Source organism: Pristiophorus japonicus, chromosome 23 (assembly GCF_044704955.1).
Source record: "Pristiophorus japonicus isolate sPriJap1 chromosome 23, sPriJap1.hap1, whole genome shotgun sequence".
In the NCBI taxonomy this organism is placed as follows: Eukaryota; Metazoa; Chordata; class Chondrichthyes; family Pristiophoridae; genus Pristiophorus; species Pristiophorus japonicus.
Window position 1 is genome coordinate 5,334,293 of NC_091999.1, and position 26,388 is coordinate 5,360,680.

General features: G+C 56.0%; 1 protein-coding gene across 1 annotated transcript in view; it reads left to right on the plus strand.

Moving 5' to 3' along the window:
- The window catches only part of LOC139235610 (zinc finger protein 45-like), a 35,010-nt gene extending 15,963 nt beyond the window's left edge, over positions 1-19,047 (plus strand). The window contains exon 2 of the mRNA XM_070866649.1: positions 11,992-19,047. Coding sequence (XP_070722750.1) covers positions 12,004-13,170 — 1,167 coding nt within the window. The 5' untranslated portion in view covers positions 11,992-12,003 and the 3' untranslated portion in view covers positions 13,171-19,047. The remainder of the gene's footprint in view (positions 1-11,991) is intronic.
- The last annotated feature ends 7,341 nt before the right edge of the window (positions 19,048-26,388 follow it).

Here is a 26,388-nt window from a genome sequence, read left to right on the forward strand (position 1 = left end):
ATTGAATGGCGGTGCAGGCTAGAAGGGGCTGAATGGCCTGCTCCTGCACCTATTTTCTATGTTTCTATGTTTCTATGTTTCTATGGGAGAGGGAGCCCTCACTGGGAGAGTGAGGGGAGAGGGAGCCCTCACTGGGGGAGAGGGAGGGAGAGGGAACCCTCACTGGGGGAGAGGGAGGGAGAGGGAACCCTCACTGGGGGAGAGGGAGGGAGAGGGAACCCTCACTTGGAGAGAGGGAGGGAGAGGGAACCCTCACTGGGGGAGAGGGAGCCCTCACTGGGAGAGGGGGAGGGAGCCCTCACAGGGAGAGGGAGGGGGAGGGAGCCCTCACTGGGAGAGTGAGGGAGATGGAGCCCTCACTGTGACAGTGATGGAGGGGGAGCCCTCATTGGGGGATAGGAAGGGGGAGGGATCCCTCACTGGGGGATAGGGAGGGGGAGGGAGCCTTCACTTGGGGGAGAGTGAGGGGGAGGGAACCCTCATTGGGGTATAGGGAGGGAGAGGGAGACCTCACTGGGGGAGAGTGAGGGGGAGGGAGCCCTCACTGGGAGAGGGAGTGAGGGAGGGTGAGCCCTCATTGGGTGAGAGGGAGGGAGAGGGGCCCTCACTGGGGGAGAGTGAGGGGAGAGGGAGCCCTCACTGGGAGAGTGAGGGGAGAGGGAGCCCTCACTGGGAGAGTGAGGGGAGAGGGAGACCTCACTGGGAGAGTGAGGCGAGAGGGAGACCTCACTGGGGGAGAGGGAGGGAGAGGGAACCCTCACTGGAGGAGAGGGAGCCCTCACTGGGAGAGTGAGGGGAGAGGGAGCCCTCACTGGGAGAGTGAGGGAGAGGGAGCCCTCACTGGGGGAGAGGGAGGGAGAGGGAACCCTCACTGGGGGAGAGGGAGGGAGAGGGAACCCTCACTGGAGGAGAGGAAGGGAGAGGGAACCCTCACTGGGGGAGAGGGAGGGAGAGGGAACCCTCACTTGGAGAGAGGGAGGGAGAGGGAACCCTCACTTGGAGAGAGAGTGAGGGAGGGGGAGCCCTCATTGGGTGAGAGGGAGGGAGAGGGGCCCTCACTCGGTGAGAGGGAGCCCTCACTGGGAGAGGGAGAGGGAGCCCTCACTGGGAGAGGGAGGGGAGAGAGAGCCCTCACGGGGAGAGGGAGCCCTCACTGGGAGAGTGAGGGGGAGGGAGCCCTCACTGGGAGAGTGAGGGGGAGGGAGCCCTCACTGGGAGAGTGAGGGAGATGGAGCCCTCACTGTGAGAGTGAGGGAGGGGGAGTCCTCACTGGGGAAGAGGGAGGGAGATGAGACCTCACTAGGGGAGAGGGAGGGCGATGGAGCCCTCACTGGGCGTGAGTGGGGAGAGGTAGCCCTCACTGGGATAGGGAGGGAGAGGGAGTCCTCATTGGGGGATAGGGAGGGGGAGGGAGCCCTCACTGGGGGATAGGGAGGGGGAGGGAGCCTTCACTGGGGGAGAGGGAGGGGGAGGGAACACTCACTGGAGGAGAGGGAGGGAGAGGGAACCCCCTCTTGGAGAGAGGGAGGCAGAGGGAACCCTCACTTGGAGAGGGAGTGAGGGAGGGGGAGCCCTCATTGGGTGAGAGGGAGGGAAAGGGGCCCTCACTGGGGGAGAGGGAGCTCTCACTGGGAGAGGGAGGGGAGAGAGAGCCCTCACGGGGAGAGGGAGCCCTCACTGGGAGAGTGAGGGGGAGGGAACCCTCACTGGGGGAGAGGGAGGGAGAGGGAGCCCTCACTGGGAGAGTGACGGGAGAGGGAGACCTCACTGGGGGAGAGGGAGCCCTCACTGGGAGAGTGAGGGAGAGGGAGCCCTCACTGGGAGAGTGACGGGAGAGGGAGCCCTCACTGGGGGAGAGGGAGGGAGAGGGAACCCTCACTGGAGGAGAGGAAGGGAGAGGGAACCCAGACTGGGAGAGAGGGAGGGAGAGGGAACCCTCACTTGGAGAGGGAGGGAGAGGGAACCCTCACTTGGAGAGGGAGTGAGGGAGGGGGAGCCCTCATTGGGAGGGAGGGAGAGGGACCCTCACTAGGGGAGAGTGAGGGGAGAGGGAGCCCTCACTGGGAGAGTGAGGGGAGAGGGAGCCCTCACTGGGAGTGGGAGGGAGAGGGAGCCCTCACTGGGGGAGAGGGAGGGAGAGGGAACGCTCACTGGGGGAGAGAGGGGAGAGAGAGTCCTCACGGGGAGAGGGAGCCCTTACTGGGAGAGGGAGGGAGAGGGAACCCTCACTGGGGGAGAGGGAAGGAGAGGGAACCCTCACTGGGGGAGAGGGAGGGAGAGGGAACCCTCACTGGGGGAGAGGGAGGGAGAGGGAACCCTCACTGGGGGAGAGTGAGGGGAGAGGTAGCCCTCACTGGGAGAGTGAGGGGGAGCGGTAGCCCTCAGTGGGGGAGAGGGAGGGAGCGGGAACCCTCACTGGGGGAGAGGGAGGGAGAGGGAACCCTCACTGGGGGAGAGGGAGGGAGAGGGAACCCTCACTGGGGGAGAGGGAGGGAGAGGGAATCCCCACTGGGGGACAGGGAGGGAGCGGGAACCCTCACTGGGAGAGAGAGTGAGGGAGGGGGAGCTCTCACTAGGTGAGAGGGAGGGAGGGGGGCCCACACTGGGGGAGAGTGAGGGGAGAGGGAGCCCTCACTGGGAGAGTGAGGGGAGAGGGAGCCCTCACTGGGAGAGTGAGGGGAGAGGGAGCCCTCACTGGGAGAGTGAGGCGAGAGGGAGACCTCACTGGGGGAGAGGGAGGGAGAGGGAACCCTCACTGCAGGAGAGGGAAGGGAGAGGGAACCCTCACTTGGAGAGGGAGTGAGGGAGGGGGAGCCCTCATTCTGTGAGAGGGAGGGAGAGGGAGCTCTCACTGGGAGAGAGGGAGCCCTCACTGGGAGAGAGGGAGCCCTCACTGGGAGAGGGAGAGAGGGAGAGGGAGCCCTCACTGGGAGAGGGAGGGGAGAGAGAGCCCTCACGGGGAGAGGGAGCCCTCACTGGGAGAGTGAGGGGGAGGGAGCACTCACTGGGAGAGTGAGGGAGGGGGAGCCCTCACTGGGAAGAGGGAGGGAGATGAGCCCTCACTAGGGGAGAGGTAGGGAGAGGGAACCCTCACTGGGGGAGAGGGAGGGAGAGGGAGCCCTCACTTGGAGAGAGGGAGGGAGAGGGAACCCTCACTTGGAGAGGGAGTGAGGGAGGGTGAGCCCTCATTGGGTGAGAGGGAGGGAGAGGGGCCCTCACTGGGGGAGAGTGAGGGGAGAGGGAGCCCTCACTGGGAGAGTGAGGGGAGAGGGAGCCCTCACTGGGAGAGTGAGGGGAGAGGGAGACCTCACTGGGAGAGTGAGGCGAGAGGGAGACCTCACTGGGGGAGAGGGAGGGAGAGGGAACCCTCACTGGAGGAGAGGGAGCCCTCACTGGGAGAGTGAGGGGAGAGGGAGCCCTCACTGGGAGAGTGAGGGGAGAGGGAGCCCTCACTGGGGGAGAGGGAGGGAGAGGGAACCCTCACTGGGGGAGAGGGAGGGAGAGGGAACCCTCACTGGAGGAGAGGAAGGGAGAGGGAACCCTCACTGGAGGAGAGGAAGGGAGAGGGAACCCTCACTGGGGGAGAGGGAGGGAGAGGGAACCCTCACTTGGAGAGAGGGAGGGAGAGGGAACCCTCACTTGGAGAGAGAGTGAGGGAGGGGGAGCCCTCATTGGGTGAGAGGGAGGGAGAGGGGCCCTCACTCGGTGAGAGGGAGCCCTCACTGGGAGAGGGAGGGGAGAGAGAGCCCTCACGGGGAGAGGGAGCCCTCACTGGGAGAGTGAGGGGGAGGGAGCCCTCACTGGGAGAGTGAGGGGGAGGGAGCCCTCACTGGGAGAGTGAGGGAGATGGAGCCCTCACTGTGAGAGTGAGGGAGGGGGAGTCCTCACTGGGGAAGAGGGAGGGAGATGAGACCTCACTAGGGGAGAGGGAGGGCGATGGAGCCCTCCCTGGGCGTGAGTGGGGAGAGGTAGCCCTCACTGGGATAGGGAGGGAGAGGGAGTCCTCATTGGGGGATAGGGAGGGGGAGGGAGCCCTCACTGGGGGATAGGGAGGGGGAGGGAGCCTTCACTGGGGGAGAGGGAGGGGGAGGGAACACTCACTGGAGGAGAGGGAGGGAGAGGGAACCCCCTCTTGGAGAGAGGGAGGCAGAGGGAACCCTCACTTGGAGAGGGAGTGATGGAGGGGGAGCCCTCATTGGGTGAGAGGGAGGGAAAGGGGCCCTCACTGGGGGAGAGGGAGCTCTCACTGGGAGAGGGAGGGGAGAGAGAGCCCTCACGGGGAGAGGGAGCCCTCACTGGGAGAGTGAGGGGGAGGGAACCCTCACTGGGGGAGAGGGAGGGAGAGGGAGCCCTCACTGGGAGAGTGACGGGAGAGAGAGACCTCACTGGGGGAGAGGGAGCCCTCACTGGGAGAGTTAGGGGAGAGGGAGCCCTCACTGGGAGAGTGACGGGAGAGGGAGCCCTCACTGGGGGAGAGGGAGGGAGAGGTAACCCTCACTGGAGGAGAGGAAGGGAGAGGGAACCCAGACTGGGAGAGAGGGAGGGAGAGGGAACCCTCACTTGGAGAGGGAGGGAGAGGGAACCCTCACTTGGAGAGGGAGTGAGGGAGGGGGAGCCCTCATTGGGTGGGAGGGAGGGAGAGGGACCCTCACTAGGGGAGAGTGAGGGGAGAGGGAGCCCTCACTGGGAGAGTGAGGGGAGAGGGAGCCCTCACTGGGAGTGGGAGGGAGAGGGAGCCCTCACTGGGGGAGAGGGAGGGAGAGGGAACGCTCACTGGGGGAGAGAGGGGAGAGAGAGTCCTCACGGGGAGAGGGAGCCCTTACTGGGAGAGGGAGGGAGAGGGAACCCTCACTGGGGGAGAGGGAACCCTCACTGGGGGAGAGGGAGGGAGAGGGAACCCTCACTGGGGGAGAGGGAGCCCTCACTGGGAGAGTGAGGGGAGAGGGAGCCCTCACTGGGAGAGTGAGGGGAGAGGGAGCCCTCACTGGGGGAGAGGGAGGGAGAGGGAACCCTCACTGGAGGAGAGGAAGGGAGAGGGAACCCTCACTTGGCGAGAGGGAGGGAGAGGGAACCCTCACTTGGAGAGGGAGTGAGGGAGGGGGAGCCCTCATTCTGTGAGAGGGAGGGAGAGGGGCCCTCACTGGGGGAGAGGGAGCCCTCACTGAGAGAGGGAGAGGGAGCCCTCACTGGGAGAGGGAGGGGAGAGAGAGCCCTCACGGGGAGAGTTAGGGGAGAGGGAGCCCTCACTGGGAGAGTGAGGGGACAGGGAGACCTCACTGGGGGAGAGGGAGGGAGAGGGAACCCTCACTGGAGGAGAGGAAGGGAGAGGGAACCCTCACTGGGGGAGAGGGAGGGAGAGGGAACCCTCACTTGGAGAGAGGGAGGGAGAGGGAACCCTCACTTGGAGAGGGAGTGAGGGAGGGGGAGCCCTCATTGGGTGAGAGGGAGGGAGAGGGGCCCTCACTGGGGGAGAGGGAGCCCTCACTGGGAGAGAGGGAGAGGGAGCCCTCACTGGGAGAGGGAGGGGAGAGAGAGCCCTCATGGGGAGAGGGAGCCCTCACTGGGAGAGTGAGGGGGAGGGAGCCCTCACAGGGAGAGTGAGGGAGATGGAGCCCTCAGTGTGAGAGTGAGGGAGGGGGAGCCCTCACTGGGGAAGAGGGAGGGAGATGAGCCCTCACTAGGGGAGAGGGAGTGCGATGGAGCCCTCACTGGGCGTGAGTGTGGGAGAAGTAGCCCTCACTGGGATAGCGAGGGAGAGGGAGTCCTCATTGGGGGATAGGGAGGGGGAGCCCTCACTGGGGATAGGGAGGGGGAGGGAGCCTTCACTGGGGGAGAGGGAGGGGGAGGGAACCCTCACTGGAGGAGAGGGAGGGAGAGGGAACCCTCACTTGGAGAGAGGGAGGCAGAGGGAACCCTCAATTGGAGAGGGAGTGAGGGAGGGGGAGCCCTCATTGGGTGAGAGGGAGGGACAGGGGCCCTCACTGGGGGAGGGGGAGCTCTCACTGGGAGAGGGAGCCCTCACTGGGAGAGTGAGGGGGAGGGAACCCTCACTGGGCGAGAGGGAGGGAGAGGGAACCCTCACTGGGGGAGAGGGAGGGAGAGGGAACCCTCACTGGGGGAGAGGGAGCCCTCACTGGGAGAGTGAGGGGAGAGGGAGCCCTCACTGGGGGAGAGTGAGGGGAGAGGGAGCCCTCACTGGGAGAGAGGGAGGGAGGTAGAGCGAGCCCTCACTGGGAGCGAGAGGGAGCCCTCGCTGGGGGAGAGTGAGGGAGGGGGAGCCCTCGCTGGGGGAGAGGGAGGGAGCTGGAACCCTCACTGGGGGAGAGGGAGGGAGAGGGAGCCCTTACTGGGGGAGAGGGACGTGGAGGGAGACCTCACTGGGGAATAGGGAGTGAGAGGGAGCCCTCACTGGGGGAGAGTGGGGAGAGGGAGCCCTCACTGGTGCAGAGGGAGGGAGAGGGGCCCTCACTGGGGGAGTGTGGGAGAGGGAGCCCTCACTGGGGCCAGGGAGCCCTCACTGGGAGAGTGAGGGAGAGAGAATCCTCGCTGGCAGAGTGAGGGAGGGGGAAGCCCTCACTGGGGGAGAGGTAGCCCTCACTGGGGGAGAGTGAGGGGAGAGGGAGCCCTCACTAGGGGAGAGTGAGGGGAGAGGGAGCCCTCACTGGGAGAGAGAGAGGGAGAGGGAGCCCTCACTGGGAGAGTGAGGGAGGGGGAGTCCTTGCTGAGAAAATGAGGGGAGCGGGAGCCCTCACTTGGGGAGACGGGGGGGGGGGGAGAGGGAGGGAGAGGGAACCCTCACTGGGGGAGAGGGAGCCCTCACTAGGGCAGAGGGAGCCCTTACTGGGAGTGGGAGGGAGAGGGAACCCTCACTGGGAGAGGGAGTGAGGGAGGGAGGGGGAGCCCTCACTGGGGGAGAGGGAGGGAGGGGGGCCCTCACTGGGGGCGAGGGAGGGAGAGGGAGCCCCAACTGGGGGAGAGGGAGCCCTCACACTGAGAGTGAGGGGAGTGGGAGCCCTTGCTGGGAGAGGGAGCCCTCACTGGGGTAGAGGGAGGCAGAGGGGCCCTCACTGGCGGAGAGGGAGCCCTCACTTTGAGAGTGGGAGCCCTCGCTGGGAGATGGAGCCCTCACTGGGGTAGAGGGAGGGAGAGGGAACCCTCACTGGGAGAGGGAGGGAGGGAGAGGGAACCCTCACTGGGAGAGGGAGGGAGGGAGAGTGAACCCTCACTGGGAGAGGGAGGGAGGGAGAGGGAACCCTCATTGGGAGAGGGAGGGAGGGAGGGAGAGTGAACCCTCACTGGGAGAGGGAGGGAGGGAGGCGGGAACCCTCACTGGGGGAGAGGGAGGGAGAGGGAACCCTCACTGGGGGAGAGGGAGGGTGGCGGGAACCCTCACTGGGGGAGAGGGAGGGAGAGGGAACCCTCACTGGGGGAGAGGGAGGGAGAGGGAACCCTCACTGGGGGAGAGGGAGCCCTCACTGGGAGAGTGAGGGGAGTGGGAGCCCTCGCTGGGAGATTGGGGCGGAGGAGAGGAAGCCCTCACAGGGAAAGGGAGGGAGGGGGAGTGTGGGAGAGAGGGTGCCCTCACTGGGAGAGGGAAGGGGGGGGTGCGTGAGAGGCAAGGGGTGGGGTGCGTGAGAGGGAAGGGGGGGGGTGCGTGAGAGAGAAGGGGGGTGCGAGAGAAAGGGGGAACCGAAGGAGAGAGTGGGAGGGTGTGAGAGACAGAAGGAGGGTGTGTGAGAGAGGATGTGAGGGAGGGGAGGTGAGAGTGGGAGGATAGGGCAGAGGGCGAGTGTGTGAGAGAGGGAGTGTGAGGGGTGGAGGGAAAGGTTGGGAGAGGAGGAAGGAGGGAGTGAGAAGGGAGATGGAGGGTGTGAGAGAGGCGGGTGGGGTGGAGATCGTGAGGAGAGGGGGGGAGGGTGTGAGAGGGAAGGGGAGATGGAGAATGTGGGAGAGAGGGTTTAAGTTCGGAGCCCAGGGGTAGCACGGGCCCAGCCCACACTGTGCGATATGTGTGCGCACTAGGTCCGTGCAGGGGAGCTGGTCTCCAGTCGTCCTGGTTAACCCTTGCCACTGGACCAAGGCCTCGCTCTGTCAAGCCCGTGTGGTGGGCTGGTGTGCAACGGCCACCCCACGTTAAACAAACCCACCCACAGGCATCTTCCACCCTTCAACATGTGGTTCGGGATCCTTCGTTGAAACACCTGCCAACTCATCCCTTTTTGACGTGGAAGCAAGTCATCCTCGATACGAGGGAGTGCCTATGATGATGATGATGCGGTCATGCCCACAACAACTTGACGTTGTGTAGCACCTTTCAAACCACTGAAACGTCACAAATGACGCAGCACTGGCAGGCAACATTTGAGCCCAGCCACATACGGGGATATCCGGGCAGCCGACCAAAAGCTTGGTCAAAGAGGTCCGTTTTTAGGCAACGGGTTAAAGGAGGTGCAGGCAGGTTCAGGGAGGGAGATCCAGAACTCGGGGCCCAGGCAGCTGAAGCCCCAGAGAGCTGTGGCGGGGGCTGGGTCATTGAATATATACAAGGCTGAGATAGACAGACTTTTGAATGATAAGGGAGTCGAGGGTTATGGGGAGTGGGCACTTGCTTTGCAGGCAGTTCAGAGAACGTTCACGAGGTTGATTCCTGGGATGAAGGGGATTGTCTCGTGAAGAAAGGTTGAGCAGGTTGGGCTTATATACATTGGAGTTTAGAAGCGAGAGGTGATCTTATTGAAACGTGTAACATTCTGAGGGGGCTCGACAGGGTAAATGCAAAGAGGATGTTTCCCCTCGTGGGGGAATCTAGAACTAGGGGCCATAGTTTCAGAATAAGGAGTTGCCCATTGAGAACTGAGATGAGGAGGAATTTCTTCTCTGAGGGTTGTAAATCTGGAATTCTCTGCCCCAGAGAGCTGTGGAGGCTGGGTCATTGAATATATTTAAGGCGGAGATAGACAAATTTTTGAGCGATAAGGGAGTAAAGGGCTATGGGAAGTGGAGCTGAGTTCATGATCGGATCAGCCATGATCTTATTGAATGGCGGAGCAGGCTCGAGTGGCCGAATGGCCGACTCTTGCTCCTGATTGCCTTAATATCCAAAAATCTATCGATCTCTGTCTTGAATATACTCAAAGACTGAGCCTCCACTGCCCTCTGGGGTAGAGAATTCCAAAAATTCACCTCCCTCTGAGTGAAGAAGTTTCTCCGCATCTCAGTCCTAAATGGCCGCCCCTTATTCTGAGACTCTGTGATCCCTGGTTCTGGACACCCCAGCCCGGGGGAAACATCCTCCCTGCATCCACCCTGTCCAGCCCTGTAGGAGTTGTATATGTTGAGGTCAGATCACCTCTCATTCTTCTAAACTCGAGAGAATATCGGCCTAGTCTACGCTATCTCTCCTCATAGGACAATCCCCCCCCCCATCCCAGGAATCAGTCTGGTGAACCTTCGCTGCACTCCCTCTATGGCAGGTATATCCTTCCTTAGGTAAGGAGACCCAAACTGTGCACAATACTCCAGGTGCGGTCTCACCAGGGACCCCCGACTGTGAGAGAACAGCTCCACGGGTCGGCTACAAAAGAGCAAGATTGGCGGACCCTGGAACATCGTAGCCCCCTTGAACTGTGAAGGAATTTGAAGAACGCAGATATCACAGTCGGGGGGAGGGAGGGGTTGGGGTGGAGGGAGTTGTGGGGCTGGAGGAGATTACAGAGACGGGGAGGGGCGAGGCCCATGAAGGGATTTGAAAACAAGGATGAGAACTCTGAAATCGAAGCATTGCTTATTTACGGAGGGATTGTCGTCTTAGGCGGTCCCTCGAAGCGAGGGTGACTTGCTTCCACGCCAAAAAGGGCTGAGTTCACAGGTGTTTCAATGACTGACCTGATATTCCAGGCCCCGAACAACATGTTGAAGGGTGGAAGATGCCTGTGCGTGGATTTTTTTAACGTCGGGTGACCGTTGCACACCAGCCACCACACGGGCTTGACAGAGCGAGGTCTTGGTCCAGTGGCAAGGGTTAACCAAGACGACTGGAGACCTGCTCTGCTGCACGGACCCAGTGCGCACACCTATCGCAGGAGGGATATACTTGCATTGGAGGCAGTTCAGAGAAGGTTCACTACATTCATTCCTGGGATGAAGGGGTTGTCTTATGAAGAAAGGTTGAGCAGGTTGGCCCTATGCCCATTGCAGTTCAGAAGAATGAGAGGTGATCTTATTGAAACATACACGTTTCTGAGGGGGCTTGACAGGGTAGATGCAGAGGGGATGTTTTCCCTTGGGGAATCTAGAACTAAGGGGCATAGTCTCAGAATAAGGGGTCGCCCATTTAGAACTGAGATGAGAAAGAATTTCTTCTCTGGGGGTCGTGAATCTGTGGAATTCTCTGCCCCAGAGAGCTGTGGAGGCTGGGTGATTGAATACATTTAAGGCGGAGATTTGTGAGCGATAAGGGAGTCGAGGGTTATGGGGAGCGGGCAGGGAAGTGGAGCTGAGTCCATGATCGGATCAGCCATGACCTTATTGAATGGCGGAGCAGGCTCGAAGGGCCAGGTGGCCAACTCCTGCTCCTATTTCTCATGTTCTTATGTTCACGGCCACCAATGGTTGGGCGATTATAATGAATGAAGTTCAGGAGGGCAGAATTAGAGGAGTGCAGATACCTCGGGGGATTGGTGGGACTGGAGGAGATTACAGAGCTAGGGAGGGGCGAGGGCCATGGAGGGATTTGAAGACGAGGGTGAGAATTTTGAAATCGAGGTGTTGCTTAACCGGGGGCCAATGTAGGTCAGCGAGCACAGGGGGTGATGGGTGAGTGGGACTGGGTGCGAGTTAGGACACGGGGCAAAGAGCACGGGGTGATAGGTGAGCGGTACTCGGTGCGAGTTAGGACATGGGGGCAGCGAGCACAGGGAGTGATGGGTGAGTGGGACTTGGTGCGAGTTAGGACATGGGACAGTGAGCACACGGGGTGATAGGTGAGCGGTACTCGGTGCGAGTTAGGACACGGGGCAGCGAGCACAGGGGGTGATGGGTGAGCGGGACTCGGTGCGAGTTAGGACACGGGGCAGCGAGCACATGGGGTGATGGGTGAGCGGGACTGGGTGCGAGTTAGGACACGGGGCAGCGAGCACAGGGGGTGATGGGTGAGCGGGACTGGGTGCGAGTTAGGACACGGGGCAGCGAGCACGGGGTGATGGGTGAGCGGGACTTGGTGTGAGTTAGGACACGGGGGCAGCGAGCACAGGGGGTGATGGGTGAGCGGGACTTGGTGCGAGTTAGGACACGGGGCAGTGAGCACAGGGGGTGATGGGTGAGCGGGACTGGGTGTGAGTTAGGACACGGGCAGTGAGCACAGGGGGTGATGGGTGAGTGGGACTTGGTGCGAGTTAGGACACGGGGCAGCGAGCACAGAGGGTGATGGTGAGCGGGACTCGGTGTGAGTTAGGACACGGGGCAGCAAGCACAGGGGGTGATGGGTGAGCGGGACTGGGTGTGAGTTAGGACACGGGGGCAGCGAGCACAGGGGGTGATGGGTGAGCAGGACTCGGTGCGAGTTAGGACACGGGGCAGCAAGCACAGGGGGTGATGGGTGAGCGGGACTCGGTGCGAGTTAGGACACGGGTCAGTGAGCACAGGGGGTGATGGGTGAGTGGGACTGGGTGTGAGTTAGGACACGGGGGCAGCGAGCACAGGGGGTGATGGGTGAGCGGGACTCGGTGCGAGTTAGGACACGGGGCAGTGAGCACAGGGGGTGATGGGTGAGTGGGACTGGGTGTGAGTTAGGACACGGGGGCAGCGAGCACAGGGGGTGATGGGTGAGCGGGACTCGGTGCGAGTTAGGACACGGGGCAGCCGAGTTTTGGATCGCCTCTGGTGAATCCGCACCCCTCGGCGACCCTTCCCCGACCCTGACTGCCTTTTGACTTGCTGTTTGAGGCAAAATTAGCCGCCAAAAACAAACATTCTCTCTCGCTCGCTTCGCAGGCTTTTTAAGACATGGAGGATTCGCCGACGGGGAGCTCCGAGCAAGCGGCGCGGCAAGATCCGCCGGAATCGCTGGGCTCGCCGGCGGGAGGAGGGAGCGGCGAGCGCCACATCGGTGGAACAGACAAGGCCTTCGTCTGCCCCGTGTGTGGCCGCGGCTTCACCCAGTCGTCCAACCTGTCGCGGCACAAGCGGGCCCACGGGGCGGAGCGGCCCTGCCGGTGCGCGGCCTGCGGCAAGGGCTTCCTGTACCCCTCGCAGCTCAAGACCCACATGCTGGGCCACAGCGGCGAGAAGCCCTACCGTTGCCCCAGCTGCGGCAAGTCCTTCGCCCGGGCCTCGGGCCTGGTCACCCACCAGTGGGTGCACACCGGCGAGCGGCCCTTCGCCTGCCCGGTGTGCGGCCGGGCCTTCACCGACCCCTCGGGCCTGGCCGTGCACCGGCGGGGCCACACCGGCGAGCGCCCCTACGTCTGCGCCGAGTGCGGCAAAGGCTTCGCCCACTCCTCCTCGCTGCTGGCCCACCAGCGGGTGCACACCGGCGAGCGGCCCTTCCCCTGCGCCGTCTGCGGCAAGCGCTTCACCCAGGCCTCGGTGCTGGTGGCCCACCGGCGGCTGCACACCCGCGAGCGGCCCTACGTGTGCGGCGACTGCGGCCGGGCCTTCGCCCAGTCCTCCTCGCTGCTGACCCACCAGCGGGTGCACACCGAGGAGCGGCCCTTCGCCTGCCCCGCCTGCCCCAAGCGCTTCCGCTGGCTCTGCAACCTGCGGGCCCACCGCCGGGTGCACACCGGCGAGCGGCCCTTCCCCTGCCCCCTGTGCCCCAAGCGCTTCGTGGACGCCGGCAACCTGCGGGCCCACGGCCGTGTCCACGCCGGCCACCGGGCCTTCGCCTGCTCGCTGTGCGGCCGGCGCTTCGTGCAGCGGGCGGCCCTGCTGGCCCACCACCGCACCCACACCGGCGACCGCCCCTACCTCTGCGCGCTGTGCGGCCGCGGCTTTGCCCTGGCCTCCACCCTGGCCGTCCACCGGCGCGTCCACACCGGCGAGCGGCCCTTCCCCTGCGCCGTCTGCGGCAAGGGCTTCTCGCAGTCCTCCGCCCGCCTCAAGCACCAGCGGCTTCACGCCGCCGAGGCGGGGGCGGCGGCGGCGACGGAGGGCCGGCAGCCCGCCTCCTGATCCGCCGCCGGCTGCCGGCCGCCGGCGCTCCGACTCCGCCGCTTCCCGATCGCACCCCGCGGCCAAACCTTGTTAACGGGCGTCGTTGGATGCTGATAATCTCTTGTCAAGACATTTAAGGCAGGCTGGGGGAAGCAGGGTGGGGTGGGGCGGGGGGGAGATAATTCTAGGAAAGAGAAGGTGGAGAGGCGTTTCAAACGACACTGACTGCTGCCAACGACCCGGAAGCTGATGCCGGTCAGTGACCAAAGGCCGGGCAGTAGCGTTCCCCCGTTAATCTGGAGTCATCGGCGATGTCTCTACTTTTTCTTACAGAGCCCGTGAGATCCGAAGGCCTGCTCGGTATTCCCGACGTTTCTCCCCACCCCCCCCCCCCAGGCTCAGTCGGCTTTCCCGACATTTTTCTCCCAGGCTCGCTCCGTGTTCCTCACATTTTTTTAACCCCCCCCCTCAGGCTTGGTGTTCCCGGCAATTTTTCCTCAGGCTCGGTGTTCCCAGCAGTTTTCCCTCGGTCTCGGTGTTCCCGACATTTTTCCTCCAGGCTCGGTCCGTGTTCCTCACATTTTTTTCCACCAGGCTTGGCGTTCCCGGCAATTTTTCCTCGGGCTCGGTGTTCCCAGCAGTTTTCCCTCGGGCTCGGTGTTCCCGACATTTTTCCTCCAGGCTCGGTCCGTGTTCCTCACATTTTTTTCCACCAGGCTTGGCGTTCCCGGCAATTTTTCCTCGGGCTCGGTGTTCCCAGCAGTTTTCCCTCGGTCTCGGTGTTCCCGACATTTTTCCTCCAGGCTCGGTCCGTGTTCCTCACACTTTTTCCCCCCCAGGCTCGGTGTCCCCGGCAATTTTCCCTCGGGCTCAGTGTTCCCGACATTTTTCCCCCCAGGCTCGGTCCGTGTTCCCGACATTTTTCCCCCCAGGCTCGGTCCCTGTTCCCGACATTTTTCCCCCCAGGCTCGGTCCCTGTTCCTGACATTTTTCCCCCCCAGTCTCGGTCCCTGTTCCTGACATTTTTCCCCCCCAGTCTCGGTCCCTGTTCCCGACATTTTTCCCCCCAGGCTCGGTCCCTGTTCCCGACATTTTTCCCCCCCAGTCTCGGTCCCTGTTCCCGACATTTTTCCCCCCAGGCTAGGCACCATGCTCCCGACATTTTTCTCCCCAGGCCCCTTGTGTCCTGAAGCGAGCAACCAAAATAACACGGAGTGCGCACGCGCATCAGCTTGTGCTTTGTTGTCAGCAGTAGTGTATTGTGGAAAGGGGTTCGGTAGGGTAGACGTAGAGAAGATGTTTCCACTGGCGGAGGAGACCAGAACTGGGGGGGGGTGGTGGGGGGGTCAGTTAATAAATCCAATAGGGAATTCAGGAGGAGCCTCTTTACCCAGAGAGTGGTTAGAAATGTGGAGCTCGCTACCACAAATAGTGTTTTTTTTTAAGAAATTTACAGCAGGGAAGGAGGCCATTTCAGCCCATCGTGTCCGTGCCGGCTGACAAAGAGCTACCCGACCTAATCCCACTTTCCAGCTCTCGGTCCGTAGCCCTGTAGGTTGCAGCTCTTCAAGTGCACGTCCAAGTAGTTTTTTTTAATATGAAGAGGGTTTCTGCCTCTACTGCCCTTTCAGGCAGTGAGTTCCAGACCCCCACCCCCCTTCTAGTTGAGGTGAACAGCAGAGATGCAATTCGGGGGAAGCTAGAAAAGTACACGAGGGAGAAAGGGATAGAAGAATATGCTGTTGGGGGTGAGATGAAGTCTGGGTGAGAGGAGGCTCGTGTGGAACATGGACCTGTTGGGCCCAATGGCCTGCTTCTGTCCTGTACGTTCAATATAATGTAATAATCGAACTCACAGAGGATAAAACTCATATATAGCCTTGACTAAATTCCCCGGAGCTTCCTGTGGTCTGATAGTTCTGCCTTCACAGGCGCGATACTTCTAAGCCTAGCTGTGTGGGTATAGGCTGGGGCCAGAAGTTTGCCGGCTTCGAATCGTAGACTCTTACGGCACAGAAAGAGGCCATTTGGCCCACCGTGCCTGTGCCAGCTCTTTTGAAGGGCAACGCAACTAGTCCCTTTCTCCGTAGAACCTGGAGTTTCTTTTCTCCTTCATCGAAGCACAAAATAGCACCGCACGTAAGGAGGCCGTTTGGCCCATGGAGCCTGTGACACTCACCCAATTCTCCTTTGAAATTTGCTGTTGAATCTGCCTGCCCGTTCAAGTCAGCGCGATCCAGAACGCAACAGCTCACAACAAAAGAATTCTCCTCATCTGCCTTCTTTTGCAAATGACCTTCAAGCTGTGTCTTCTGGTTACCCTTATCAGGACCCGCTCTATTCAGAATGAGGAGGTCCATTTCAAATCTGGAGGTGACATTCTTTGAGGAAGGCTGTGCAAAAGATCACGCAAACGACACCTTGGCAAGGGTGGCATTCCTGGTGTGGGTACGCTGGTGTGCGACGGGGGTCTTGAGGAACTTTGACCTTTCCGTTCCCCCCCCCCCCCCCCAGCGTGCAGATGGGAATGGACCTGACCTCAAAATGGAGACTGATGTAAACAATGCTTCAACATGGGAGGTCCAGGGGACGACGCCAGTTCCACGCGCCGACGTCTGTGAAAGTCTCGTTAACGGACTTGTGGTGACGTGAGCACATGAAGCTCTTTTGGCATGATTTGTGATCGAGATTACTCGTACTGTTTAAATAGAAATTCTGTGTTTTTGCCTGTCCGATCGATGTAATGATGTGTGTGTGTGTGTGTGTATAGAGATGTTGTAATCGTGCAACGCTAAGAGAAATTTTACTTGCCGGTATTCGAGATGTTATCAGAACCAGGACAGCCCCTGGTTTCAGTAAAAGAACTGGAAAGAAGGGTTAGGGCAGGTTCGGCATAGAGTTGAAAGACAGACTGGCATTTATATAGCCGCCTTTCACGACCACTGGATGTCTCAAAGCGCTTTGCAGCCAATGAAGTACACTTAGAGTGCAGTCGCTGTTGTAATGTGGGAAACGCGGCAGCCAATTTGTGCACAGCAAGCTCCCACACACAGCAATGTGACAATGATCAGATAATCTGGTTTTGTTATTTTGATTGAGGGATAAATATTGGCCCCCGGGATAACTCCCCTGCTCTTCTTCGAAATAGTGCCCATGGAATCTTTTACATCCACCTGAGAGAGCAGTCGGGGCCTTCGGTTTAATGTCTCATCCAAAAGACGGCACACCTCCGACAATGCGGCACTCCCTCAGCACTGCACTGGGCGTGTCAGCCTAGATTTTTGTGCTCAAGTTCCTGGAGTGGGACTTGAACCCACAACCTTCTGACGCAGAAGTGACTGTGCTCCCCACTGAGCCACAGCTGGCACTTAATACCACAACTTGCATTTATACAGTGTCTTTAACATGGTAAAATATCCCAAGGCACTTATCAGGAGCGTTATCAAACAGAATGTGGCACCGAACCACCTCATGAGATGTTTGGGCAGAGTTGGGTCAAAGAGGTCGGTTTCAAGGAGCGTCTTAAAGGAGGAGAGAGGGAACGGTTTTATGGGGGGAGTTCCAGAGCTTGGGGCCTCGGGGGCTGAAGACACAGCCGTCAATGATGAGGCCAGAATTGGAGGAACGCAGAGATCTTGGATGGTTGAGGGGCTGGCGGAGGTTACAAAGATAGAGCGGGGCCACGGAGGGGGTTTGAAAACAACGATGAGAATTTTAAAGTACAGTAATCAATTCAGACTATCAGGGAAAACTGGTCTCAAAGGGAGTCACTTGCAGGAATGGAGGATATGTGCTGAATCAGGTTCATAAAGAGTTGAATGATAGAGCAAACAATAGGATCCCAAATGTTATATTAGACAAGAAAATTAAAATAAAGGGAATATGAATTGGTGTAAGGAACTCTTTATTACGACAGGAAGCCTTTAAAACAGCGGCATTTTGGGACTGATCCTTGTGAAAGTGGTGATACCATTGATGCAAAACCGATAGAAATATTTATAGTGGAGGCCATAGGCTAGCTGGAGGGAGATATATAGGTGTCAGTTGTGGCTCAATGGGCAACACTCTTGTGTCTTTGAGTCCAAAGGTTATGAGTTCGTGCCCCACTCCAGAGACTCAAGGCTGATAATTCAATGCAGTACTGAGGGAGCCCTCTGCTTCACTGTCGGAAGTTAAACCGACGCCCCGTCTGTTATCTCTTTTGGATGTGAAAGGTCCCATGACCACGATTTCGAAGACGAGCCAGGGGAGTTCTCCCCGGCGTTTTGGCTAATATTCATCCCTCAACCACCATCACTAAAACAGCAAGGTTCTGGCGGAGCAGGCTCGAGGGGCTAGATGGCCTAACCCTGTTCCTAATTCTTATTCTTATAGTGGGACCTTGCTGTGAGCAAATTGGCTGTTGCGTTTCTGACATTAGGTCAGTGACCACATTTTAAAAAGTACTTTGTTGGCAGTGAAACGCTTTGGGGTGGTCCTGAGGTGGTTAAAGGCACCAGAGAAAATTCTGCCTGTACATATAAACTTGTGGGCCATAATTTCCTTGACGCTGTGCTGCTCTTTGCCACATTCCCACAGCCGGGCTCACTGGCTCTTAAACAGGAAAAACTGCACATGTGCGGCAACACTGATCCAAAGCTACTGGTAAATGGATGAAAGGTTTTAGATTGCAGCAGACACTTCATGCTGTTGCAGGAGAAGTGGGGGCCTGGTTAGGCAGATGTGACGTTTTTACAAAGCGCACACTTGCCTGCCTGTGGTTCGACCCTGGATGAAGACTCCCCGAATTGCGCCGTTCAAATCGCTCAGTGGGATTTGAAAAGAACCAGCCTTGTTTGTTCGGAGAGAGGACCACATTAAGGCGCAGCTAATGTGAAACACGACACACGGGGACACCATAATGTCCGGTTTGGTGGTCAACATTTGCCATACGCCAACCAACGTGACACAAACTGCGGTGAGGACTCAGTGCCTGTTAGGGCGCACAATGTTACAGGTGCTTTGCAGCCCAATGAAATACTTTAGAAGTGTCGCAAGGTCCCACGAACAGCAACGTGATGGTGACCCCGATAAACTGTTTTAATAATGTTGGTTGAGTGATAAATGTCGAACCCAGGACACCGGGCAGAACGCCCCCTGCTCTCCCAGTAGTGGCCGTGGGATATTTAACGCCCCAACTCGGAGGGCAGACGGGACCCCGGTTTAACGCTGCATCCCGAAAGACTGTGGCATTCCCTCAGTACTGGACTGGAGTGCTGGCGTGAGATTGTGTGCTGCACCCTCCACTGTCTGACTCGGAGCCGAGAATGCTACCAGTGAGCCAAGGCTGACTTGAGCAGGACACCTTGAGGAGCACTCCATGAGCTCCCTTACTTCATGTACCCTTGTTCTGATAACATCATCTCGGTAACTATACTGGCTGTTACACTCTTCTCCACCCATCGTGTCCTGAGGGAGGAACCCAAAGGCCGAGTGCAGTTTTAATTGGTCAAGCAGAAGAATTATTATCGTGGGGGGTGGGGTGGACGAGGAAACCCTTGTGTTTCTCTCGCCCTCAAGATGGGGACTGTATAATCTTGTGTTGCTTTTTGCCGGGGAGAGGCCGGAGAAGGGAGCCAGGGCGGACCGACACAAGGTCTGGAAAGCTGAAGAGCGGATGAACGGGCTACTCTGTCACAGACTGGCTCCAGAGAAAAGAAGGTGTTGTCATAGTCACATGATAGACAAGCGAGACCAGCGGTGGGGCAGGGATCCCGAGGAGGAATTGGACAAAGGAGAGCATTTGTGGTCACCTGCTCTCCAAAGGATCGGGGATCATAATTCGTCTTTTAAAATTACTGCTTGCAACTAATTGTACTTGATCATTAAAATTATGGATGCGTCTATTTGTACTAACTGAAATGCAGCCGTTTCTCTGATTGGCTCTCCAGACCCATTGCTGATTGGTCCCCATTGGAGGATAAGTCACACCCTGAAGTTCCTCTGCAATGTGTAACTGGAACCGCCCAACCCAAGTTCTGAGTGAATTTCCAATTTGTAATTCGATCCATTTTGACTTCAGAAGCCACAGAGGATAGATCTCCCCAAAAGCCACCAAGTGCCAGATGCAGTCCATTACCCCAGCGTAAGTGCATCCCTGCCCCAGCTGAAGACTTTCACCCCAGCATGTGCTGCCTCCATAGTTGAAGTCCATTACCCAGCGTAAGTGCATCCCTCCCTCAGCCGAAGTACATTACCCCAGCGTAAGTGAATCCCTCCCCAGCTGTAGTCCATTACCCTAATGTAAGTGCATCCCTCTGCCAGCTGAAGACCCTTACCCAAGCGCAAGCCTTTCCCCCCCCCCCCCATAAGTGGGGCATTGTGTGCAGATTGTTAAGATGTTTATTGGGTATGAAGTGAAAAGTGACAGTGACTTCTGGATTTCATCCACCCCAATGATACCCCTTGTAACACACGCACCAAGTTTGCCTGCACAAGGGGCTAGGACAAACGTGATCCATCTTCTTTGGGTTCCCTCTCTCCCCTCCGATACTCGACACTCGGCCCGATGGGGCCCACCGACACTTTGCCTGATGGGGCCCCCCTGGCATGCTGTCTGATGGGACCCCCCAACACTCTGTCCAATGAGGCCCACCGACACACTGCCCGATGGGGCCCCCTGACACTCTTCCCTCTGGGGTCGCCGACACTTGGCCCACCAAAATCCATACTGACCATTATATTATTGGCTTCTAGATGTTTTGTATTTTCTCCTTCAGCAAGAATTCCATTATTTTTCCTAACACCGATGTTAAACTGACTGGTCTATAGTTCTCTCATTGTGGCGAATTGCATAGATGCATTTAAGGGGAAGATGCATACGAACATGAGAGAAGAACGAAGAGTAGGATACACTGATAGAGTAAAAGCAGAGAAGTCCTGCTACAACTGTACAGGGTATTGGTGAGGCCACACCTGGAGTACTGCGTGCAGTTTTGGTCTCCATATTTAAGGAAGGATATACTTGCATTGGAGGCTGTTCAGAGAAGGTTCAGAGATGAGGGAGTTGACTTATCAAGTTAGCTGGAGTAGGTTAGGCCTATACACATTCGAGTTCAGAAGAATGAGAGGTGATCTTATCGAAACATATACGATAAACAAGGGACTCGACATGGTGGATGCAGAGAGGATATTTCCACTCATAGGCAAAACTAAAACTAGGGGACATAGTCTCAGAATAAGGGGCCGCCCATTTAAAACTGAGATGAGGAGGAATTTCTTCTTTCAGGGGGTTGTAAATCTGTGGAATTCTCTGCCCCAGAGAGCTGTGGAGGCTGGGTCATTGAATATATTTAAGGCAGAGATAGACAGATTTTTGAGCGATAAATGAGTAAAGGGTTATGGGGAGCGCGCGGGGAAGTGGAGCTGAGTCCATGATCAGATCAGCCATGATCTTATTGATCCTGGCGGAGCAGGCTCGAGGGGCCAAATGGCCTAATCCTGCTCCTATTTCTTATATTCTTAAGCTTTGAGTACTGACATTGGTCAGAATTTTAAAAAGAACAATTATTGATGTGATTATCTCATGTCTGGAACGAGCGAACGTTCACAAAATTTACATCAACCAGAATTTCACCATGACAATACAAGTCTGGGTTACACAATTGAATAGGTTTGTTAACCTCAGTGAAACCAATTTAATTCAGACTAATATCTTAAACTCAACACACATACCAGCATGAAAAACAAGGGAGCACTCACACATGCTTTGTAAGAAGTCATTAACATTCACACTGAAACAAAACAAAACTGTAGATAAGTAGAAAAGAGACATGAGCTTTTATTTTCTCCTGTATTCCATCAATAGCTGTTTATCCTTTTCCCCTTAAACCCATTTTTAATTTCAGATGTTTTCTATTGAATCCCACTCTGCAGTGATTCAAAATTTCAAGCTCACAGTCCGTGTGCTCACCCAAGCCAGCTACCTCCTGCACAGTTCTTAACACTTTCCTCTGGTATTTGGGAGGTGTGTAACAACATGAGTAAATGCTGAAGATTTAGCCGGGAATCCCCTTTTCTCAATCGCACCCTCCAGAACTGCTACAACTGGCCCTCTCAACACTCTCAGCATTCCATCTCCCATTCCACATCCCTTTAGAACATGCTTCTAACTCCCACATTATAGCTTTTCACTGAACATCTCATCAGTTCTGAGACAGCCCATTCCTCCAGGAATTGTCAAGTGCTTCTGAGAAAGCTTCTGCCATTCTTTTCATGTGAAACTGTTTCTGTATCAGTTTCCCACCCACAGAATTAATGAGCAACACCTCAGTCTGTTCTTTCAACAGCCCAAGGCCACTTTTTGTTTCTGCTTCTGATCCAGTTTTTGTGTTTGTTTCAGCTTCTGTAAGCACACTTTCTCCAGTGCCTTTTCCGACTGTAGTCTGTCCAGCTCAACTTCTAAGCTGCGTAATTTATCTTCCAATTCTTGTGTCTCATCACAGATTTTCACCACAGTATCGTGACTAGCCCGGGACAAATTTGTATCTTGCACAGTGTGGAGCCTGATTGCACCAAACTCCTCTTTGAGCTTAACATCTGCTCTGACGATGTCACCTTTCACACTAGTGCCTCTGTCATGTCTTCCTTTTTCCTCAACAGAGGATTCCCCTCCGCCGTGGTTAAAATGGCCCTCGACCGTGTCCGTTCTATTTGCTGCACCTCTGCGCTCACCCATTCCCCTCCCTCTCAGAACCATGACAGGGTTCCCTTTGTCCTCACCTTTCACCCCACCAGCCTCCACATTCAACGGACGCCATTTCAGCCACCTCCAGGTTGACCCCACCACCAATCTCATCTTCCCCTCCCCTCCCTGCTGTAAGGGGTGGTTTGCAGGGGGTCAGCTTTCCCTGCTGACCTTATATGAGCGGTTCCGAATCGCTCCCACACCCTTGGTTCTAGACACTGGAATTATGAAGGGACTGTGACAGACTTGGACAGACAATCGGTTTCAAGGTAAGAAGCAGGTATGGCTTTATTGTGTTTAAAAAGAAGTAAAAGGCACACCTTTAATAACACACAGACCAATACACACTGAAGGGTACAATACATTGAATAAAATGTCAAATTGCAGCCTGTGGGGAAAAGAATACAGCTTAAACTCTAAATGGGGTAAAGAGGAGAATGCAGATACATTTACACAAGTTATCCCAGCCTCCCTTCCCCAATTCCCCTAACTAACTAAGTTATAGCTCTGAGGGTTCAGGGGCTATGCTCACCAATCCCTTTAGACAGTTGCCGGTGAATCACGGTTTCGGGAGCCGTACCCCGGACGGAGGAGAGGACTTCGGACTGCGTAGTCTTCAGTTGGGGTGCGTCCGTTGATGCGGTAAGTTGCGTTTTGGATGTATGGGGTAAGTACCCACTTTCTTTGGTTTGGAATAGTTTTAGTTAGTCCCTTTTGGTAATTTCTCCCCCGTCGGGTCATTCAGAAGTAGATTGTAGAGTGGTTGTCAATTTGGTTCTTGACAATCTTCCGTTTCGTGGGCCTTGTGCTCGGTCAGTTCCTGAACAGTTCTGGTAGTTTCCTTCACTATTCCATTTCTTCACTGTAGAGCAAGCAGGCTGCTTGTCTGTGTCTGTGTTCCAGTCTGTGCGAGTTCCAGTCTGTGTTCTGTTTCTCTCCTGTGTTCTGCTAGTCTCCTGTGTTCTGCTAGTCTTCTGTGTTCTGCTAGTTTTTCCTTGTAAAACTGAGGGATAGATATATCCCAAAAAAAGGCTCCGTTACCTCCCATCAAATCTCTTGGGCTCTGTTTAAACTGTTCTGTCCATTGATTTTCAAATGTCTCCTTTGTCAGCAGTAACTCGATTAGGGTGTGAGAATGTGCTATCACTGGGTTTGCATTGTTTTAGGATTGTCCAGTTTCTTGACCATGATTTCCATTGTGCTTGATTGGGTAATTCGATTATCTCTTAGAGGGTGAATAGTTCCCCCAGACAGTCTGGGGTCTTTAATACATGAATTTGGCCCCACCTCCTGTATTTGGTAACTCTTTTTCGCAGCCAAAATGTTGTAGAATCTTAAAATTGATATGCTCCTTCCCATAGATGTTTAGGGGATCTCAAGCTTCTGTAATTTAGGTCCATTTTGAATTCCCTTTCCTATGAGTCCAAACACTGGGGTGGGTGGTCTCTATGAATGCAGCCCCTTTTATCCCCCGCAGGATTCGTCTGCCGCTTTAAACTCATTTTAAAAGCCCAGAAAGGGATTCTTCTCCTCTGCAGGGGAAAGGTACCTGGAATCTTTACGAGATATTGGTAAATTCTACACTGCTCAGCATTCCGAAGGGACCGCTCCCTTCGTGACACCCTGGTCCATTCCGCACTCACCCCCAGCACTTCTTCCCCAACCACGGTACCTTCCCGATCAAGTGCAGGAGGTGCAACACCTGCCATTTTGTCCTTTTTACCTGCTCCCTTCCCACTATCCAGGGCCCCAAATACTCCTTCCAGGTGAAACAGCGATTTACCTGTACGTCTTTCAATTTAGTATACTGTATTCACTGCTCACGATGTGGTCTCGCCTATATTGGGGGAGACCAAGAGTACATTAGGTGACCTCTTTGCAGAGCACCTCCGCTTCAGTCCGCAACTATGACCCTGAGCTTCCGGTCACCTGCCACTTTAGTTCTCCACTCTGACCTCTCCGTCCTCGGCCTCCTACACTGTTCCAACGAAGCTCAACGCAAGCTCGAGGAACAGCCTCGGCTCTTTACAGCCTTCTGCACTCAACGTCGAGTTCAACAATTTCAGAACATAGCTGCTGCTAATCTTTGGCTCACCCCCCTCCCCCCCCCCCCACCCCCAGAGCCTGTTGCTTTCTTTAATTTCTTCTCCTTGTCTCTAATGGTCATTACCCCACTATTTACACCCTATCTTGACTAATGTTTTTCGAACTCCTGCCATTACCATTTCAATTTGGGCCACCATCCCTTGTGTCTCTCTAATCTCGCCTGTCTTCCACCCTATCACAGACCTTCCCATTTGTACTTCCTTCCCCTCCCCCTTCAGTGCTTGTTAAGAATGTGTTGTTTCCGAACACTCTCCAGTTCTGGCGAAGAGTCATCGACCGGAAACGTTAACCCTGCTTCCTCTCCACGGATGTTGCCTGACCTGCTGAGATTTCCAGATTCCAGCACCCGCAGAGTTTTGCGTTTGTCCTCGTCAAGCTTCGCCGCTTGTGCCTTCAAGACCCCTATTTTCAGCCTGTGTCTGAGCATACCTTCTTCGCAAAGCACCTATAACCCAGACAAAGCCCTTGCAGGGGTACGTCCCGAAATAAGCACATTTTCTGTTTACCATGTTTGTGTCTCTGCAGACGCACATTCTGCAGTGCCTACTCAATCTGCTCCCAGGTCCCGTTTTAAATTTCCTTGGGAAAAACGGTAAGGTCACCCTTACTTTTAATCCAGTCAAAAATTTACAAAGGGACCGCCTTGGTCGAGAAACTGACTATTGTGTCCGATTCCATCCTATTCCCTTCATCGCGATTCCCAGGAGCTAGTTATACCCATTATCTGCATTACGTGGACTCACCGTCTGCGTATTCATTGGTCGAATTCATGGCACAAATTGTTCAGAATCTCCTTTTCTCCTCCGGTTCGCAACAACACGTTTCGAATAAGCAACAAATTTCGTAGTGGAGTCCATGCAACAGACTTTACTGATACACAGAAAGATGGTCGGCCTTTAACTGTATACAGAGAGTGACATTACCGGTTTGTGTATCTTTGGAGTACACTCTGAGATATTGTTGAAAACCGTGTTCCTTGACACACCATACTTTAACCACATCAAGTTAAAATGTGAAAAAGACGTATCTTTTTCCCAAATCCTCTGAAAACATATCATCTTTGTAAACAATTTGCACTTGTTTACCTGAGAACATAGAAACATAGAAAATAGGTGCTGGAGTAGGCCATTCGGCCCTTTGAGCCTGCACCGCCATTCAATAAGATCATAGAAACATAGAAAATAGGTGCAGGAGTAGGCCATTCGGCCCTTCTAGCCTGCACCGCCATTCAATGAGTTCATGGCTGAACATTCAACTTCAGTACCCCATTCCTGCTTTCTCGCCATACCCCTTGATCCCTTTAGCCGTAAGGGCCACATCTAACTCCCTCTTGAATATATCCAACGGACTGGCCTCAACAACTCTCTGCAGCAGAGAATTCCACAGGTTCACAACTCTCTGAGTGAAGAAGTTTCTCCTCATCTCGGTCCTAAATGGCTTACCCCTTACCCTTAGACTGTGTCCCCTGGACTTCCCCAACATCGGGAACATTCTTTCTGCATCTAACCTGTCCAGTCCCGTCAGTATTTCACATGTTTCTATGAGATCCCCTCTCACAGGCCCAGTCGATCCAGCCACTCCTCATATGTCAGTCCTGCCATCCCGGGAATCAGTCTGGTGAACCTTCGCTGATCTCCCTCAACAGCAAGAACGTCCTTCCTCAGATTAGGAGACCAAAACTGAACACAATATAGAAACATAGAAAATAGGTGCAGGAGTAGGCCATTCGGCCCTTCGAGCCTGCACCGCCATTCAATGAGTTCATGGCTGAACATGCAACTTCAGTACCCCATTCCTGCTTTCTCGCCATACCCCTTGATCCCCCTAGTAGTAAGGACTGCATCTAACTCCTTTTTGAATATATTTAGTGAATTGGCCTCAACTACGTTCTGTGGCAGAGAATTCCACAGGTTCACCACTCTCTGAGTGAAGAAGTTTCTCCTCATCTCGGTCCTAAATGGCTTACCCCTTATCCTTAGACTGTGACCCCTGGTTCTGGACTTCCCCAACATTGGGAACATTCTTCCTGCATCTAACCTGTCTAAACCTGTCAGAATTTTAAACGTTTCTATGAGATCCCCTCTCATTCTTCTGCACTCCAGTGAATACAAGCCCAGTTGGTCCAGTCTTCCCTTAAACAAAACTTCCCTTACCCCGTTATCTTTAGTAAAAGGGATCGCGACTCCTATTTTATTACCCACCACTTATTTCCTTACACAAGCACGTTGCATATCAAAAGCCACGCCATGCTTTCTCCTCACGACACTTCAATGTCGGCTTGTTTAGATCGGAAAACCTGTTGCTTTAAGATACTTTTTAACTTTTATCTCCCCAGGATGGCCAACATACATCTCCCTAGGATGTCTAACAGGCGGTAAGGATAAAGGCTTTTGACAAGGTCCCGC